The 19,006-nt window shown below is 51.1% G+C and overlaps 2 protein-coding genes across 10 annotated transcripts in view; one reads left to right on the top strand and one right to left on the bottom strand.

Annotated features, from left to right (window-relative positions):
• The window catches only part of ANKS1A (ankyrin repeat and sterile alpha motif domain containing 1A), a 126,233-nt gene that overhangs the window by 104,619 nt on the left and 2,608 nt on the right, over positions 1 to 19,006 (top strand). For 2 of the 9 annotated variants that reach the window (XM_057404247.1, XM_057404193.1), the window contains 6 exons: positions 356 to 427; positions 834 to 920; positions 1,272 to 1,409; positions 1,843 to 2,013; positions 2,502 to 2,600; positions 3,303 to 3,591. In XM_057404247.1, coding sequence (XP_057260230.1) covers positions 356 to 427; positions 834 to 920; positions 1,272 to 1,409; positions 1,843 to 2,013; positions 2,502 to 2,600; positions 3,303 to 3,422 — 687 coding nt within the window. In that variant the 3' untranslated portion in view covers positions 3,423 to 3,591. Of the gene's footprint in view, positions 1 to 355; positions 428 to 833; positions 921 to 1,271; positions 1,410 to 1,842; positions 2,014 to 2,501; positions 2,601 to 3,302; positions 3,592 to 6,320; positions 8,457 to 19,006 lie in introns of those variants that run through there. The other 7 variants (XM_057404257.1, XM_057404221.1, XM_057404212.1 and 4 more) reach the window with 6 other exon arrangements.
• TCP11 (t-complex 11) lies at positions 10,974 to 16,322 on the bottom strand. The gene is given in 11 exon segments (XM_057403694.1): positions 10,974 to 11,267; positions 11,269 to 11,320; positions 12,808 to 12,957; positions 13,406 to 13,474; positions 13,477 to 13,547; positions 13,549 to 13,565; positions 13,849 to 13,948; positions 13,950 to 14,028; positions 14,677 to 14,769; positions 14,772 to 14,811; positions 16,188 to 16,322. Coding segments are annotated over 11 exon segments (1,053 nt in total). The 3' UTR covers positions 10,974 to 11,020.

The raw sequence follows: 19,006 nt of genomic DNA, 5'->3' as shown, positions 1-19,006 counted from the left end.
GATAGGACAAGGGGTGATGGGTTCAAACTGAAACAGGGGAAGTTCAGGTTAGATCTAAGGCAGAAGCTCTTCCCTGTGAGGGTGCTGAGGCGCTGGCACAGGGTGCCCAGAGAAGCTGTAGCTGCCCCATCCCTGTCAGTGTTCAAGGCCAGGTTGGACACAGGGGCTTGGAGCAAGCTGCTCTATGGAAGGGGTCCCTGCCCGTGGCAGGGGTTGGAGCTGGGGAAGCTTCAACCCAAACCAGGCTGGGATTCTGTGATCAATGGCTATTGGCTGCTCTTGGGCCATGACATTCCCTTGGCTGTTGCAGGGTTTTCTGCCTGAAGCCTTTAACATCTCTCTCTCTCCCAAACAGTACCTGGGCTCCATGTTGATCAAAGACCTCCGGGGGACAGAGTCTACGCAGGATGCCTGTGCCAAGATGAGGGTACGGAAGCCATGGGTACAGGGGGGCTTCACTCACAGGATGTGGTGGGTGATGTGGAGATCTCGGGGAGTTGTGGCTCCCCAAATGGGGAGGTCTCAGTGAAGTTGTGGATCCCCAAACCCTGCCCATGGGCAGAGCAGGGCCCCAGAGCACCCATAACAGGTTATGCTATTGCTGCTGAACTCCCCCCAGCACTTCCCCATAGCTGGAAGGTCTGTGCAGTGGGAGAACTGGTGTTTTCCCTGGGGAAAGGGGTGCTGGGTGCATTTCAGGTTTTCCTTCTCCTGGTCCAGGACCCCCAAAGCCTGCTTTTGTGGGGCCTGGGGTTTCTGGAATGGACTGGGGCCCTGGCAAAGGAGGGAGCATTTATTCACAACTGGTCACTTTAATGTTCTTGTTTCTGAAGAAATCCACAGAGCATATGAAGAAGATCCCGACCATTATACTGTCCATCACGTACAAAGGGGTGAAATTCATCGATGCCTCAAACAAGGTGAGCTTCAGGTGCCTTGGAGCTGGTGTCTGGAAGGACAAGACCTGCAGCCCCAGGGGATGCAGGTCACATTTCTTGGCTCAAGGAGCTACCTGGGCTATGGGAGAGCACCAAGGTGGTGGTGTTACCTGAACGCCAAAGGCTTGGCAGACTGGCTGTTTGTGGACCGCGTTTCCATTGATTCCTGCCATGGGAGGGAGCTAGAACTGGTCTGGCTGGGAGATTCCCCCTCTGCCAGTACCTGCTTTTCTTCCTGGCCCCGGTACACACGTGCCACAGCCACCAGGTGGTTTGCTGGGTATATTTGCCATCCCCAGAAGGGTGAGAAGTGCTTATGGTTGACCCTGACAGAATGTCATTGCTGAGCACGAGATCCGGAACATCTCCTGCGCTGCTCAGGACCCTGAGGATCTCTGCACCTTTGCCTACATCACCAAGGACCTGCAGACCAGCCACCACTACTGCCACGTCTTCAGCACCGTGGATGTGGTGAGTGTGTTACTGCATCTCCCAGCGTGCTGCGGTCCTTTGCAGCCCCCTTGCTTCAGCACTCAGCTTTGTTGGGCAGTCACAGACCAGGATCAAGGTTCTTTCACCTAAAATAAGCCTTTCAAAGTCCTGGTTCAAAATGCCTTTACTTTGGAGCTCTGTCGACAAACAGAACATTTGTGTGGCTTCGTTACTGTAGTCTCTAGTATAAAGAGAGTTTTCCCCTCCTGGGGAATATACAAAGCCCTAATACACTCTCAGCTATGCTGGGTGTAACAGGCTGATTTAACAGCCTTTCATTCACTGTATGAGGGGGAGCAGAACTTGCTTTTATTCTCAGGCAGAATCAGCTGTACCAGATGATCCGGCTTTTTTCTCTTTACAATGCAAACCACTGCTAAACTGCTCTGTGTTTTGTGTGTTCTCTCCAAAGAACCTGACGTACGAGATCATCCTCACGTTGGGGCAGGCGTTCGAGGTGGCCTATCAGCTGGCCCTCCAAGCCCAGAGAGCAAAGCCCCTGGGTGCTGGGGCAGGAGAAGCCATTGAAACAAAATCTTCCAAACCGGTGCCTAAGCCACGAGCTGGCATGAGGAAATCTGCAGTGAGTGCCTGAGGGCTGGGGGGGATCTGGGATTTCCCTTGGGCTTAAACACTCACTTAAACCTTCCCCTTGGTGGTGAGGGGAGCCCAGGCACAGACAAGGTGCCTGTAGCTGCATAAAGGGTGCCTTTAGGTACAGATAGGGCACCCATAGCTGTAGGCACCACTGATGTTGCAGTGTCTGTGACTCTGGTAGCAGTCCTGCTGCAGTGTTAGGGCTTCCCCTGGTAGGATGAGCACAAGCCAAGGTGGGAATATCCTGGGTGGGATGTGGTCTAAGTACCCTGTTGGGTCCAGTGCAGCTTCCATTGTGCAAACCCACCAGGGCCACAGTACATAGTAGATAACCTGCAGTTTGCAGTGTGGGAATGCTCCTGTAGCCAAAACCACCCAAGGCTGGAGCTGCTGAGGAGCAGAGACTGCTGCATAAGCCTTTGCCTTCCTTTAATGTCTCCTTTTGTCTGTGTTGTGCTTGCTCCCCCCGCTCAGGTGCCGCTCCCTCCCGACACCCGCTGTTGTTACTGTCACACGTGTACAACACACCGCCCCTCCTACCTGCCGCTGCAGTCTGTTAGTCCCGGAGCCAAGGTTCTTTACCCTTCTTCCTGCCACCTTCCGTTGTGATCCGACCTGGGCCACCCCAGCTGCCACCAGCCCGCCCGCCTCCCCGCTTCCCGTGCCTCTTGCTGTGCTCCTGTGTCCTGCCTCGCTGCTGTCTCCCCTCCCTGCTCGTTCCAGGGCCGTGCCGTGGGCTCAGATGAACCCCAGGGATAAAGCACTCATGTCCTCATACCCTCCCCTGCTGATGTAGAGTGGCAGCTCTCAACTAACTGCGTTGCTCTTTCTGGTGTTGTTAACCTTCCTGTAGGATCCTGATTAAGGAGGACAAGATGAAAGAGCCGTGCTTGGTCAGGAGAGTAAATGACTTGGGAGTTCACCTGCCAGAGCTGTGTCCCCTCTCCCTCTGCCTCTTTTATTTTGCTTCTTACAGTGCCATCTTTATAGCACTCTGTATTTTTCATGCTTGTTTGTAGAAGGAAGTGAAGCTGTCACTAATGGTCACAGGGGCTTGCAGGCCTAACACAGGAGCTCTGCTCAAGGTGCTGGGTTGAGACTGATGTGGCTGGACATGCTTTAGCTCACATTTAGGACTCGGTGTGTGTGGGGAGCTGCTTCCCTGCACTCGTGCGTGGTTTTGGGATGGGCGTTAGGCAGAGCAGCAGCCTCCCCATGCTTTGAATCCCAGATTCACGGGTGACCTAACACGTCCTTTCTCTCCTTATTTTCTAGCTGGAGCCCCCGGAAGTGGACCAAGACTCCCAGTCTCATGCCAGTGTCTCCTGGGTCGTGGACCCCAAACAGGACTCCAAGCGGACCCTCAGCACTAAGTATGAGACCACTATCTTCTAAAGCAAACACACCCCGTGTCCACCCAGTCTAACCGTGCCTTTGCGATCTGATCTGTCCGCTCTAAACCCCCTCTCCCTCCAGCTGCTCGCACTGAGCCCCGCGTAGGCACTACGTCAATGGCAGCAGCACTTAGGAGACTGTAGACTTAAAAACCGGCTTTTGTACCCGATCACTGCTGAACACTGTGAATTCTCCTTACTCGGAAACAAGGGTAACACGCTGATAGGTATCCGTGAGGCGGGAGGTACAGGGGGTGCAGGCTGGGGAACCGGAGCTCTGGAGCCAGGAAGCCTCCGGCCGTTGTCGCGTCTTTCCCCTCGCTCTGGCACTGTGAATCCCTGGGGCAATGTGATACCCCCAGGCCTTTTCTTTTCTATTTCACCTTCTTCTCCTTGGACTGATGGAGACCTCTTGTCTCTGCGGTGCACTCCCTCCTCCTCCACCCTCTCCTTCCCGACTGAGCCACGGCTGCGTACTGTTAAGTGAACTCACCCCTCTTCTTACCTGCCGTTCGAATCGACACTAACCACTGTGATGCTGTCTGCAAATAACACACGTTCACTAGACTGCCTCACGGGGACCCTTGCCCACAGTCTCTCCCTGTGAAGCCTGAAGCAGAAAACCTGCTCTGATGGGAGCATTGGTTCAGGCCGGGTTTGATCGTTCCCACTGTGAGCTCCGTTCCCCTCAGAAGTGAACTGAGGTTCTGGTTTCATGCATTTCATCCCTTGTAGGATTCTTTCCCCCCCCCATAGTCCTGTTTACACTCGCCAATCTTCAGAGCTATGGGCATAGTTCTCACTTTGCAGATTATAAAGAGGTTAAGCTTTTAAAGGCACATGTTGTTAGCCCGTGCTGGGAAGGAAAGGTGTTGGAGGGGCTGGACACTGTGCTGCTCAAGCAGATGGAGCTCTGCGGTGTTGAGCAGACTTACTTTTTTGCCAAAGGGAGAAATGGAATTGAAATCAGTCTGCTGCTGATCCCAGAGCTTGTTTTCAGCCTACAAGCCATTGCACAGTGAGGGCTATAGGGATCTTGAAACATCTGTCACCTTCCATCCTTGAGAGCAAGGATTTCACTCGGAAGTGGCCCTTGCATCAGTGGCCACCTCTGCTTTTTCTGGCTGCTTCTCAAGTGCATATGTTTTTCCTCTGGGAAAATGTCCCTATTTCAGTGTAGAAATGTTACTTTCTCAGTAGAAGCAGCTTTAAATTCCAGAATATGAGTGGGAATCATTTGCATAGGATGGCAGAGCAACTGTCACAGGCCAGAGCAGAGTCTGGGAATGCTGTTACGGTGGTGAAAGCCCCTATGAGCCATCCGTGGCCTGCTCTTGGTTCCTTCACTTGTGTTTGCAAAGCTCACTGAGCTCAAACTGAGGAGGAGGAGGATTTGATGACTCTACAGCACCGGGAGGCAGAATTCCTGACCCCCTGCTGCTGCTCTCGGAGTTGCTGTGTCCAAGCAATGGCACCTGTCGGTTTCCCCGTGTAGGAGATGGGGATGTACTTCGCTCTAAGGGTGGAAGGCTCCTTGTGTTTGCAGAGCAGTTTGAAGACCCTTTAGTGAAAGGCTCTGTGACTTCCACGACATGGCAGTAACCCTCCAGCGCTCTCCTCAGAGGTGAAGTCTGAAACTTCAGACTCAAAGCACAGCTGGTTCCTGGACCCCCCCAGCTCCTCGCAGGAGAGGGCTGAGCAGATGGGGCTGTGGCTGTGTGGTAGTTGGGCTGCACAGAACTCGCTGACGTGCACCCTGGTGTGAGTGAACTCACTGTGGGTTTCACACCTTGGCAAAACCCCCTCACAGCCCAGTTCTGGAGAGGTGCTGGTGCTGGTGGGTTTGTATTGGAGAGCTGTGAGAAAGGTGGGCAGCAGCTCCCTGCTCACCTCTGTGTGACGTGTCTGGTGGGCACCTTAGAAATGGGGAGGAGGGCACACTCGGATCCCCAGTAAAGCTCCATGTCCACATAACAGAATTTACCCCAAATCTTCTTTGGTCGTCACCAGTTGGCATCAGTGGGGAGGTCACAATAGCAGCCCTGGGTTATTGCACCTGGTATTTAGGGGCTAGAAGCAGCTTGTCTGAGTTTAGAGCTGTTGCCTCAAAGCTTCTCTTTCCCCAGACTTGTGGTGAAATCTGATGTTTCAAAATCTTGATTCAGCTCTTTCTCAGGAGTGAATTTGATCTCCCAAGTCATTTGTGGCTTAATAGCACTGAGCAGCAAACTGACTTCAAAATGAGGGCTAGGCTGGTAAGAACCCAAGTGAGAGGAATAAAAAGATTGTCCTAGAGAAAAAGGAAGGCTCAGCCTAGTGCATGTATTTCACATGCCGAGGAGCCTCTTGCCACGGAGCAAATACTCCTCTGCTTAAAGACCCCTGAAGCAGAGGTTGAACTGCAGCTGCCTGAAGTGCTGCAGGACCATCCTGCCAGCCACAGTGTGGTGTACAGCAGAATATTGCTGCATCTGATGTGCTGTGAGAGGCTGGGGCTGGGTTTGAACAGCATCTTTCCAAGCTGTAAAGGAGCCCTGGGGGTTTCTGTATCCTTCAAAGAGAAACAGGATTGGTGTGGTAGTGCAGTTTCTATGTGTAAGTATTTACCATGCCATAGCCCACCCATACGCTGACTCTAGAGGGTCTGAGCTCTTGCATCTCCCCTGCTCTCAGCAGGTTCCTCAGCACCTCCCACACTGGGTCACCACAGCATGTGCCTTTCTAAGGGTGACCATCCAAACCCAGCTGGGATCACAGGCAGCTCTGCCCCCGCTGTGTGTCCATAACCCTCACGGTTGTGTCGCATCCTGGCCATGAGCCTCATCTTTCCCAGCTCTTGTGTTTTATGACTCAGAAATCATTCATTCCATTATCTTCCTTTCTGTTTGCCTCTGCAAAGCTGAGCTCCGGGCAGCTGTCTCCTACCACGGACATGTAGTAACGGGGCAGAGACCTAAGAAGCAGTGGCCTGCTGACACGAAGATCATCTCCATCTGGTGTCTGCCTTGGAGTTGGGTGCATGGCTGCTCAGTGAGGGCTCCCAAAGCAGAGGGGGGAAAAGGGATCCCAGGCACCAGCTGAGGAAAGCAGCTCTCTCCATGTCTAGCAAAGGGAAGCTGAGACTTCTGAGAGCGATGTCACCTTTTCTAGCTCGACACAAATGTTTTTCAACCTGTTTCTTTAATAATGTGCAAAAATGATGCAGAGCAAATCCAGTTCACAGTTTAAATGTAGCACTGCAGGTATTTTGGTGAGGAAAAAACCAATAGATATTTACTGAGAATCCACGCAGCCCTGAGTACACTAGGGAGTCTTAGTGGTGGGAGTGGTGTGCACATCTCTAACGGTACTTACATTGCTTCAGTTCTGGGTGAACAGTAGAGAATGCCAAATTCCTGGAAATCACTTCCTCCAGTGTGAGAAGTCTGGCAGGGGAAGTGCAAGTGGAAACAACTTAAGGAGTCTGCAAAGGATCTTTCACCCCAGAGTGGTTGTGGCCAAGTCTGACGATGGTACAGAGTTTGCTTCCCTTCCAGAGAACTCTTGCATTGCAATACTTGATGCTTCTATGGCAAGGACACAATTTCTTCCCATTTTTCCGCACTGAACCCCTGGAGATGAGTCCCTTCTCCAGTCTCGTGTGCACCTGATTTGGTTTTAAATGCAGTTGTGCCCTGAAGGGTTGAGGGGTTGGGGTTTTTTAAAGTCTATTCAATTGTGATTTAGCACTTTTTTGATACTAGCTTGTTATTTAATTAGTGCAACCGATTCAGAAGGTGAACAAATAAGGAGTTAAATTTTGGGCATTACACTGAAACGGTCCATACACCAGGAGAAATCAGACCAACCTGAGGATGGCTCAGCCCCCATCTCAGTCCGGGATCCCCAAAACCGCCATCTCAAAGGTGCCATTACTTTTCTTCCCAATCAGCAGGGTATAACAGCAGTTTGGGCTGTGACTGATGTGTCTTCACACAGCACTGACTGATCCCCTCAAGGGAGAGGTGTTAAAATGTGATTTTCATTCTTCAGACACACAAATGTAGCACAGCACGTGTGTAACCTCGACAGGCATTATGATGGTTGGGGATGTGGTACCTGCTGCTTTACTCTGATGGTATGCCCAGATAATTTCTGTTTAACTCCAGTTGCTGCTGTATGTCAGGATTTCATTTAGTCTCTCTAGCCAGTGAGGCAGAGAGAGATGATCCGTAATCCCAAGGGCATAGACCTGTAAATGATAAGGAGGGGGAAGTGGAGATGATTATTTTTTAAGTTGATGAATTTAGGAAACCTAACATTCCTTGTTCTGCATATGTTGCATTCATACTGGTGTTAAGTGTAAATATTTGGTGTGTTGGCAACAAGTCTTTTTGGAGAGATTGCAAATTGAACCTCTGCTTGGGAGGAGGGACAGCTTTCTTTTTACTTGCATGAGCTTTTTGAAGGTTGGCTTGGAGGTGACGTGGTGATGAAGACTCCAATCTTCAGGGGACTGTGCTTAGTGACCCTGGTGGTCCTTTCCAGTCCTGTGTGTGATCCTGTGGTTGTCTTTAGTGATCCAACAGTTCTTTAGCCAGATACTCTCTTTCTCACTCCATAAACAAAGCAGTTGTTTTGGCAGTGCATATTCCCCTTCTATTTCAATGGGTCTTCTCAAGGTACCTGCATGCTGGAGACAGATCCTGGACCATGCCAGTCCCTGACTCCCAGTCATGTTATCCCACCCATTGCACAGTATTCTGCCTCTTCCTCCCTCCAGGGTTTTATGGTATCTGGGAGGAAAGTGCCCTAAATTTCTGGTGCTGAATATGACTTTTGACTCAAAATGCATCTGCTGTATTCTCTGCCTGGAAAAGGTGGTGCTGCCCTGGGCCTCAGTCCCCTTTTTTAAGGACAGATTGTGGTTTACAGAGTTTGGATTGTGCACGGCATGAGTCCAGGCTGAGAACTCAAGATAAGTAACTGAGATGCAAAGTTGTCCTTTTTTATATAGGAGGGGATGAACTTTTTTGGTTTGTTTGGTTTGGGTTGTTTTTTTTTCCCCCCCAGATTGAAGCTGCTTTATCCTTTTTAATTTTATACTTACAAGGAAAAACAAAAAGTTGTTCAGCTTCCATTGAACTTGCTTTGGGATTGTTCTTTTATGAAGAAATTATGCAACTTTGGTGGGGTATGTGCCTGTCCCCTCACAGGGAGAAGATGCAGCAGCTTCCTGGCTGTACCTCTAGTGACAAGTCTGCACCTTCACAAGGCTGCTGAGACACAGACCAGATGCCAAATAGTCCCTCTGAACCCACCCCGTTCTGTGGGCAGCTGAAGTGGAGGCAATTGCTCTAATGCTCCTTCCACTGCACTTCAGCAGTTTCTAGCAGCACAGTTTCCCCTAGCTTCCTTCTGCTGATGTTGTTTCCATGCAGTCAGACCTTTATTTTAGAGGTGTTTGCAACACTCTTGTTGCTAAAGGTCTCCCTTTTATGTTTCCTATTGGCATTACTTCCTGTATTTTTTCATTTTCCCAAAAGAAAGTACCTGTGCTGCTCTTGCAAAGTCAATCTAGCTCAAACATTTTTCTTACCCATGGAAGAATAACCTGAGATTCCCTAAGAGGGCAGAGAACACTCACGTTCAGTTTGCAATGTAGTCATTTTTGCTAATTGTGATGTATGGCAGTGGGACTGATTTGTACTACAAATGTTATTTAATCTGTCTGTATTTTGATACTTGAATTTCCTTTTATTTCCTGTATATACAATTGTTAATCTGTTCAAATTTGTCTGAATTTTGAAACATCTTGTGGTACCAAACATAACCAATCTGTGCAACAACATAGACTGACCTCACTACAACAAGGCGAGAGTGTAAATATTTCTGGGCTTCCAGCAGTCGTTTTGTTGTTTTCAGAATTGTACAACTTAGAACAGACTGAATTAATAAACCAACTTAGACACGTGTTGCCCTCTTGTCACTGTGACCTACCCCACGGTGACACCAAAGGCTCCTGTTCTTCTGTGTTCCAGCAACGCTGTTCCTGTCCTCAGCCAACAGACCCGACCTGTGAAGGTAAGAGAAGAGGGGGTGAGGGGTGGCAGATTTGTGGGGTTTGATTGGGTGAGTCCAGCACCTGTGCTTCTCCACTTTGTAAATCCAAGGAAAGGGGAAGCATTGGAGCACTGCACAGAGCTGACATTTGGTGAGCCCAACATAAGAAGGACATGGAGCTGTTGGAGCAAGGCCAGAGGAGGCCATGAGGATGCTCAGGGGCTGGAGCACCTCCTGTATGGAGCCAGGCTGAGAACACTGGGGCTGTTCAGCCTGGAGAAGAGAAGCTGCAGGGAGACCTCAGAGCAGCTTCCAGTGTCTGAAGGGGGCTACAAGGATGCTGGAGAGGGACTCTTCATCAGGGACTGCAGTGATAGGACAAGGGGTGATGGGTTCAGACTGAAACAGGGGAAGTTCAGGTTAGATCTAAAGCAAGAAGTTGCCTGCTGTGAGGGTGCTGAGGCGCTGGCACAGGGTGCCCAGAGAAGCTGTGGCTGCCCCATCCCTGGCAGTGCTCAAGGCCAGGTTGGACACAGGGGCTTGGAGCAAGCTGCTCTATGGAAGGGGTCCCTGCCTGTGGCAGGGGTTGGAGCTGGAGGAGCTTTAAGGTCCCTTCAACCCAAACCAGTCTGGGATTCTGTGATGCACTCTGGTTGTGGAAGCAGAGCAAAGGGCTCTGAAGCTGGGAGCAGTCCTGCTGTAGTTGAGTGGTGTGGAATGGGGAGTGGTGCCTGCTGGGCAGTTGTTTCATTTGGCTGAAGCTGCTCTGTCTGCACTTAGTCATAATGACCCCAAATATTGGGTGTCATTATTTTGAGACAAATGCATTATTTATGTGTAAGAACACATCCACTGGTTCTGTTCAAGATCTCCAGCCCCTTTGGGTATGGTGAGAAATGTTCATTTTTACCCCCATTACTGTGCATCTGGAAGGATTGTTCCATTGGGACTGAGAGGACCCTCATTTACTAATGATGAACAGTGAAATCACAGCAGCCAGTGGTTCGTCTGACAGCAGCCATTGAGTTTAGTGTTTACCCAGCAGAGATCTTGAGCTTGCCAACAAATAGGACATTTTCATGATGTAAAATTAGAGCAAGAAATCTAGACAGGTTAAAGTTCCCATTTTCATGTCAAGTGAAATCTGGCTGATGTGAAATACTAAATACACCAGGGATTGCTAAATTTATACCATATGTTCCATTTCTAATAATTCAGTCAGGTTTTCAAGCTAACATTGAACCATATTGAGCAGATTTAATGATTTTAAATACCATGTGGCCTTATCAAATGCAAACAGCATCCCTGGGCTGTGACTAAAGCTTCAGCAAAGTAGGTTACAGGCCCATGGCAGAATTAACACCTTGAATTAAAACAGCCTGAGCTCCTCTGCAGCTTTATCAGCTCCACATCCTGTTGTCTTCCCCACCAAACAGTGGCAGGTTTGGGGGAAAAAGCAGCACTACGGTTTGTAGTTGGGAGGTTTATTCAGATACAGACACACAGAGTCGCTGCATGGTGGTAATGCTGGTCCCTGTGGATTTGTCCAGTTGGTTTTTACAATCTGAGGCATGATTTGAGATACTGTGGGAGAAAGTGTTCCACCTCTGCCAGGTGGTGAAGATGATCAGAAAGAATCCACTTCGAGTCTGGTTCTGCATCTGGGAGAAGCACCTTCATGAGTATTCCTGAGTGGTGAGGTCCAGACCCCTGCCTGTTGTGGTGGATCACACTTCCAAACCTGCTCCCAGCTTCCCACAGCTCTTCCTGAACAGAACCAAGGCTCTTCAGGAAATCTTTCTGCACTCTGTCCATCAGGGGAAATGAAAAGGCAGAGGAAGGAATGAATTTGCTGCTCTGTAGGGAGAGGAAGTAAGCAAACAAAACTAAATCTACAGTCAGCACAGGAAGCTTCCTTGTGCAGTCAAGAGTAGATCTGAAGGCAGCCCCGTTGTGGTGGGATGTTGTGGACAAGTAACACAGTGGGTGGATTCAGGGACAGTGGATTAATGTATTCCTCTTCCATTTGGAAGCAGCTGAAAGAGCCTCCAGCACAGGAACCAAGGTGGAACATGTGACACACGGAGAGTACTCGAGTACCAGGGGCACATGCCTGGAGTTCACTCTGCAGCTGCACTAAGGAAGGCTGTCACTGGGGGGACTGCTGAAGGGCTTCACCATGGTCAGAGCCATCAAACCTCACGTTAAAGTGGAGCAGGTCAACAGTAAAGATTCTTCACCCACCGTGAGAGCTTTTGTACTGCACTGAATTGTTGAGCATCTTCAAAGGGAAATGGAATACAGAACTCCAGAGCCTGGGATTTATCTTGCCTGCCACAGCAGCAGTTTGAAATGGAAAGCATGCAAGGACCTTGCTGAGGAGCACAGAGCTGACATTCAACTATCAGCTACTTCAGATGTTCCTGCACTTGAAGTGAGTATGTGGAAAATGTTGATGGAGGCCAAAAGTACAGGCAAGACACGGGTTTGATTTTTAGACACAAAAGGGGACAGGCTCTCTAGTTCGTGCCACCCCATGGTGAGTCAGTGCCATCACCCGCTGCCCAGCCTGTAGTTTATCAAGGTTTGGTTTAGGTTATTAATCCAGCTTTCTGAACTACATCAAAACTACATCAAAACAAACCTGCTCTGACATGGGAAGAAGAAACCCAAATAAACACTGGCAGAGTCCACATGGGCTGGGAAGGATATTTGACTAGATGAAGCAGTGGGCAGGAAGAGCCGCACCTTATTTTCATAGCTGATAAAAGCTGGTCTTCCATGTGGAAATAATCTTTCTGTAGCGTACAGGCTGCCTGTGGCACTGCATTCTCAGTTAGCATTCTGAATACTAATATAAGGTCAAAGTAAGCAGCTCTTACCCAAAGCATTTGAATAAATATTTTGATGGAGTAGCATTTCAGGGCAGCTGAATACCAGCACTGCTCTCTCTAGGGATAAATAGTATTTAAAGATCTTAGCATGGTGCTTTACTACAGCCAGTGATTAAGTACTCACTCTACATCCTGGCCTGAAGATTGCAACACTGCCTAGAAACGGAGCTTGCGCTTGGGCCTGTTTAGCTTTTAGCAGGGAAGGGAGGATTTAAGAGATTTCCCAAAGCAATTACTGTTTGGAAGCATTTCAGGGTGGAACAGGAAAATCAAGGCAGTTTCTAAACCAAGTTTCCCTGACCCACCTCTCCTGTTCAGACTACGTGGAGGGGCCAGACACCAAACTTAGTCTAGACCTGTCCTGTATGCTCCAGGGTAATCAGTCTAAACCGAAATTGTGGCCTACGAGTGCAAAGTGGCTTCAAGTTAGACTTTAGCTCAGAGACTCACCAATGATGTGCTGGGCTGTGTTGTCGTTGTCTGCAATGCTTTTTATCTGACCTGTCAGGGAAGTGTGTATCGGGGTGAAAGCAGAGTAACCCAGCTGAGGGAGTCCTGCTGACCTCCTGGAGCACGTGGTCACAATGTCTTCTAAAGCTTCTTTATCCCTAAATCATACGAAGGTACCTGTGCTCTGGCCACAGCTCAGATTGGTTGGGGAAGGGGGCTTCTCCATGTGCCTGTGGAGTGTCACCACAGCCAGCTAGCTGGGGTGACCAACATTTAGCCAGAGCTCTGTGAACTAAGCCTCCCTTCCTGGCTCTTTGGCAAGCATTAGGCTGCCCTGCGGCTGACCCATGAAACGCTGATCAGCACTACTCATTTTTCCCCTCTGATCAAAAGGGGATCATTGCTCTAGAGTTAACTCCCAACTAAAAACACTGGCTGGCCTCCTCTACTCCTTGCAGTAGTCCTGGCTGTTATTTGGATTTCAGATTCTCTTCCGTGCCCAGAGGAGATTCTTGCCACTTCTCCCACAAGCAACCAGTGCCCGCATACTCATTCTTCTCCTGGAAAACTCAAAGTAACCCACCTGGTACTCTTGTACCTTCCAGGAGGACCTTTGTTACCCTTTTTAGCCTAGATACAAACCCAGGTAAGCTACATAAGGTGCTTCACAGATGCCTCTGGTCACTAGCAGGACTGCGGCTATGATGGTAAGCTCATTCACCTGCACTTGTACATCCTGCCTGATCCATAAGCAGTGCCTGTGAACAGAAACCAAATGAGCCTGTGGGTGTGGAAACAGCAGCTGTGGTAACCTGGCAGATCTCAAGCCACGGAGCAGAGCTGCAACACCCCCATGAAGCTGAGTGGAAAGCAGCTGCCTGGCAGCAGGGAGGTTTAGTTTTGTGAACCATCCAGTTGTTTCACAGAGGGAAAACCCATGTGTAATGCTTCATGGTGTAGAGGGGACAGAGATCAGAGATTCTGGCAGTTCATCCTATAGAAAATGCAGAAGCTGTAAAGGCATTCAAGCACTTTTCCTACCTCAGGGTATTCCTTTTGCCCAGGCTCCCAGCAGAGCAGATTCATGTATCCTCAGTTTAGCATGGATGCAAGACTAGGCAAAGTTGTGCTACTGGTGGCTGTGGTGTGGTGGCTGCAAAGAGGACATGGACACTTCTGCTGCTGCTCGTCACAGCCACACTCTCGTGTAATCCAGGTTATCTGCAGTGGGGTAACGGCAGTGGATGTTTGCAAGGACAGACTGGTCAGGCTAAGTCAGTAAGAAGCAGGTATGCCATGCTGCAGGCTGAAGGGGGGGTGTGTGTGGAGGGAATGGCTTGCACCACCAGTGACACACAGTATTCATGTCCTGTTGCCAGGACATGGGGTTAGGCTACTGTGGAGAACAGTATATTTGATAGAGGCCTTCAGTCTCCAAAAAGCACTGTTAATGGAGTCTGATGAATGAGAGAGGCAGACAGAAATCCTCTATAGCCTAGCAAAAAAGATGTCTAGATCAAATGTAGGATTTCCTTTTTAAATCTGCCTCCTAACATCATTTGCTCACTCCTCTAAGGATCTCAAAACACTTTAAACTCCTCAGAACTTACAGTTCCTCCTGAGAAAGCTATTAGCTCTGACTTATGCATGCAGAAACTGAAGCACTCTAAGTAACTTCTTTTCTGTGAGGTGTTAGTAAAAAGCCTTGAGGAAGGGACCCAAGAGTCCTCCAGCTCTTAGAAGCACTTCTCTCATCTGTTACTGAGCACATGATGAAAGCATCAGCTTTGGAATACTTAGGTTCCCTTCTAATGCTTTAATAACTCTTGTAGAAGGAGCAGGTCTCCTCTCCCTTCCCCAGTGACTTACTAGGCAGCTTATCCAAGAGTTCCTAGAATTTCTTCTGTTCATACTGGACAATGTGGTCTTGCAAATGAGAGCAGATGCTCTGGATGGTAAATTCAGCATAGCCATTTTCATCAGGCCCAGCAGCGGAAAATCTCCCTGGGATGAGACACAGTGAATTGAAGGTTTAATACTGGGGTAAATGCTGTAACTGGGGACGTTTTAGAATGCTGACAAAGGAGAATTTAGATCTCTGACTTGATTCCATTTTCTTACAAAAGGTTGTTCAGTCTAAATGGAGTGGTCCTCAAAAATTACTCTCCAGTCTGGCTTCACAGCTGGTTCTGCCATGGCACAGTGACAGCAGGACCTGCCCAAAGAACCAGCAGTCTCCTTTTGCTCCAGGAACTCCACAGTTCTCCAGAGTTGCTCAACAGGAATTGAGGCTGGCCTTGCCTGGAGCCTAAGGTAACTACTGGGAACACAACTTCTGGGCCACACTGTTGCTTAAAGCTTGGCTCTAATGACTCACTTCAGGATGCCTGGCTACAGTTTCCAATCTTGCAAAACCTCCTTTACCTGCATGAAAGAGGAGTTATCTCTCTGGCGGTTAATGGAAAATCACAGACTGAAAAAGCAAACTATATGCCTCTTCATGCCCTGTTAGGACATGTGTCTCTAAGTGCTAAACTGTGTTCTTACTACATTGTACACTTATTTAAGTAGATATTTATTTGAGTAGATACAGCCCCTCTTATACTTAAAAAGATGCCTTTGTAGAGAGAATTGCAGTTTTTCTTTGGCAGACACTATACCAGGAAGGGCCTACAGCTGTTACTGTAACCAACAGCTCAAACAAAAGCTTTCCATTCTTTTGGTAGATTGTGTTTTAAAGACCTGGGACCAGAGAATGAGTTTCCTTCTCAGGCAGGTTTTAGAAGGTGCAGTTGTGTCTCCCTAGAAATTACATGGAGCCTGCTTTCTCCTCCCTCTTACACATGTTCACATAGGAACATCGGATGTGAGGGTGACGTGGTGATTCAGAGAAGACAGTCTAAGGCAACCATCTTCTCTGGGCCAGGAACAACCCCACTCATCTGCTGCACCAGCTGGATTGGCCAGGGAGCTGGTCCTCCACGCTGTTCCAACAGGCTTTGTGCACGGTCTCCTTCGCTGGGTTTTCCAGGCTAAGAGTGGAGGGGACGGGGTTTCTGTTAACACCAAACTCGGGAACTGTTTGATGGAACCGTTCCTCTTGGGTTTTATTGCGGTTCATGCCTTTGAGTGTTCCCTTCTCTTAGTCTTTAATCCTAACAGGCAGCAATACACCTCACCTGTCTCTAACTCGCAGAAATCTTCCTCAACTTCAGTTTTCTAAAGTGGGCTCCTTCCTTTCAGCCCTGTTCACAGCACCCAGCACCCATCCTGTCTTAACGGAGGGGTGAGAACAGCATGGCATTTTCCTAGGAAACTCCCCAAGCCCTCAGAGAAGATCAACAGAACGTTTCTCTGTGTTTGCTGTGAGCATCAGTCACTTGAACAGACCTTCGGCTACATGCAGACACCTCAGGGGAGATCTCCAGCAAAAAGTCTGCTTTCTTCATGGCACAGTCACAGCTTATGCAGGTGAAGCCTCTAAATCTTTCAATATTCGTCTTATCTGACATCATCGTTATGAACTTCTTAGTAAATCACAAAGCAATGAGTAAACCAAGCTCCAACGTATCTTCTTGTTTTAATATATTGCAGGAGCCACCTTATTTTCTTGTTACTTCTCCTGTCACTGCCACAGTCAGATCCCTGGAACCGTACCGCGACGGAGAAAAGCCGAGCCTGAACATTCACTCACACTCACACCCAACGTGCCTGGGAGCGCCGCCCGCAGCTTGCAGCCACCGTCCAGCGGCACTGCAGGCGCAGCGCTCAGCCTGGGAGCCTCACCGGTTACTCCGGATGGAGGAGGGCGAGTCCGAGCGAGGAAGGGACGGAACGCTGGCGAGGGAGAAGTTCAGCACCGGCCCCGCGCAGCCGCTGGGGCCGAGGGCAGCTCTCTCTCACACACAGCCCGCTCCCTGCACCGGCACCGGGACCCGCCTCGTCCTCCTGCTCCCGCGGAGCGCGGCTGACACCTAGTGACGGCGGGCCGCGGGGCTCCCGCTCCGCCGCAGATGTTAACGCCACCCCGGGATTTAGCCCTGGTCAAGCTCTGCGCGCAGGGAGACCCCCAGGCCCCGCTTCCACCCCTTCCCCGTACCGGCAGCTCCGGGTCTCGCTCATGGCGGGCCGGACCCACGGCCCTCCCCTCACGGAGCCGCCATCGGCCCGCCACAGCTTCAAACGGGACCGAGCCACGGCGCGACGGGCGGGGGGGGAAAGGGGCGAGCCCGCTGCCGTGGGCCGGGGGATGCCCGGTACCCAGCAGCGCTCCGAGGGCTCCGCGCAGGGCGCTGCCGCCTCCTGGGTGCGGCCTCGCTGACGGAGCTCGCCGGGTCGAACACCCCCGCGCCGGCGGCTTTGGGCCGTCCCGCAACGGGGAAAGGGCGCAAGCGGCGGGGTCCGGCTCCCCCCTCCCTCCCTCCCGAATGGGACGCGCCGGGCGCCGGGCAGAGGCGGCGCGGTGGGGCTGCCCAGCGGGGCTGAGCCGAAGGGCAGCGGCGGCTGTACCCGGCTGCCCTCGCTCCCCAGCAAGGGCAGCAGAGCCCCCGTGGCCCGCGGGCTGCGGCCGAGCGGCCTCGTACGTGAAGGCTGTGAGGGCTGTGGCTCAGCGGCTGACAGGGTGTTGAAACCAGACGGGCCTGAGGGAGAGGTGGAAGGGGGGGCGGCAGAGCTGGAGAGGCTCCAGGGCTCGCAGCGCTGAAACATCCTTCCTTCTTGCGTTGGTCACCTGGGTTTGCCCGGTTTTCCTCCCTGTGGACCCAGAAAGCAGTGGCTGACTGCACTGCCGTAACCGTGCCTCGACTGCACCGGCACTGGGATTAAACCTTCCAGAGGGCAAAACGCCCGGTCTGGGAGGAGGCTCCTTGTGCACCGATAAACAAGTTGCCCTTTTTCTCCTTCCCAGCATTTCTTTTCCTCTAAATGCGTTTCCTCAGGACCCAGTAACACCAACTTGTGCAGTCAGGGGTGGAGCCGGGAAGCTCTGGGGCACCATGGGGCAGGGTCTCGCCATGGCCCCGGCTCCACGCACACGGTGACCTGCGCTCAGCCCCGTGTGTGCAAGGGACAGGCATGAGAACCGGCGCGCTGGGGAGCTGGGGCCTTGATCCACCCCTTGTAAAGCAGGCCTGGCACAGCTCCGGGCTCCAAAGCCTGTGAAAGCCTTCAGATGTCCGGGTGCTGTGGCCGGGGAGCTGCCGAGGATGAAAGGCGCAGGACTGGCGCTCCGTGGGAGCAGGGACGAGGCCGCTCCCACCCGTAATGAGTTGCAGGTTCCCAGGCAGGCTGTGTGCCCACCACCGCGGCTCCCAGCCTGCTGCCCCTGCACAGCAAAGGGTCCCAGGTGGGTTTAAAGGTTTTAAGGAGCTGCCGGCATTGCACAGGGTTTGCGGCAAGATACGGGTGCAATTAATGCAGTTCAGCTGCTGAGTTGCAACGCTTTTAGCTGTCATAAGTGATTGAATGCTGGGAGTAGCCATAGCCTGAAACTCTGTCTGCCCTGTTGTGTCCCTGCAGCACAAGGCTGTGTCAGAGTGATCTTAAACCATGGCTCTTCCCTGTGAGGGTGCTGAGGCGCTGGCACAGGGTGCCCAGAGAAGCTGTGGCTGCCCCATCCCTGGCAGTGTTCAAGGCCAGGTTGGACACAGGGGCTTGGAGCAAGCTGCTCTATGGAAGGGGTCCCTGCCCATGGCAGGGGTTGGAGCTGGAGGAGCTTTAAGGTTCCTTCCACTCAACCCAGTCTGGGATTCTGTTTTCCTCAAGCCCCCAGGGAGCTCTGAAAGTCACCCCATCAAAGAGCAGTATGGGAAAACTGCTTGGCTTGGGCAGCACTGCAGCTACATCAGCTAATGACTGGTCCTTGGCTGGGGGGAGGATGCTGCTGAGATATGACCTCGGGAAACCACCCATCCCAGCTTTTTCCTCTCACTTGAAGCACTCCAGGGCCTGACCGGTGTGCTCAGTTTGCCCTGTCCCCAGAGGGAATTCACCTCCTCCCGAATAGAAAGCTATGTGGTGGAGTAGCACAAGCCTCAGCACAGCTTTCCATGCACTGTGCAGGCAGGTGGACCCAAGGTTTGGGTGTGGGTTTGATTTAGTTTAACTGTGCTCCCAAGAGAACACGTCTCAGTGCAGCCCTGGGCAGAAGCAGGGCTGGCTGCTCACCATGCACAAGCTGGCAATTGTTGTGTCAGACTTT

Source organism: Pezoporus wallicus, unplaced genomic scaffold (genome assembly GCF_028554395.1).
Source record: "Pezoporus wallicus isolate ANWC-B61680 ecotype Strahan unplaced genomic scaffold, APGP_CSIRO_Pwel_v1 contig_5863, whole genome shotgun sequence".
NCBI lineage: Eukaryota > Metazoa > Chordata > Aves > Psittaciformes > Psittacidae > Pezoporus > Pezoporus wallicus.
Note: the sequence above shows the minus strand (reverse complement) of the source record. Positions and strands in the feature narration are given on the sequence as shown.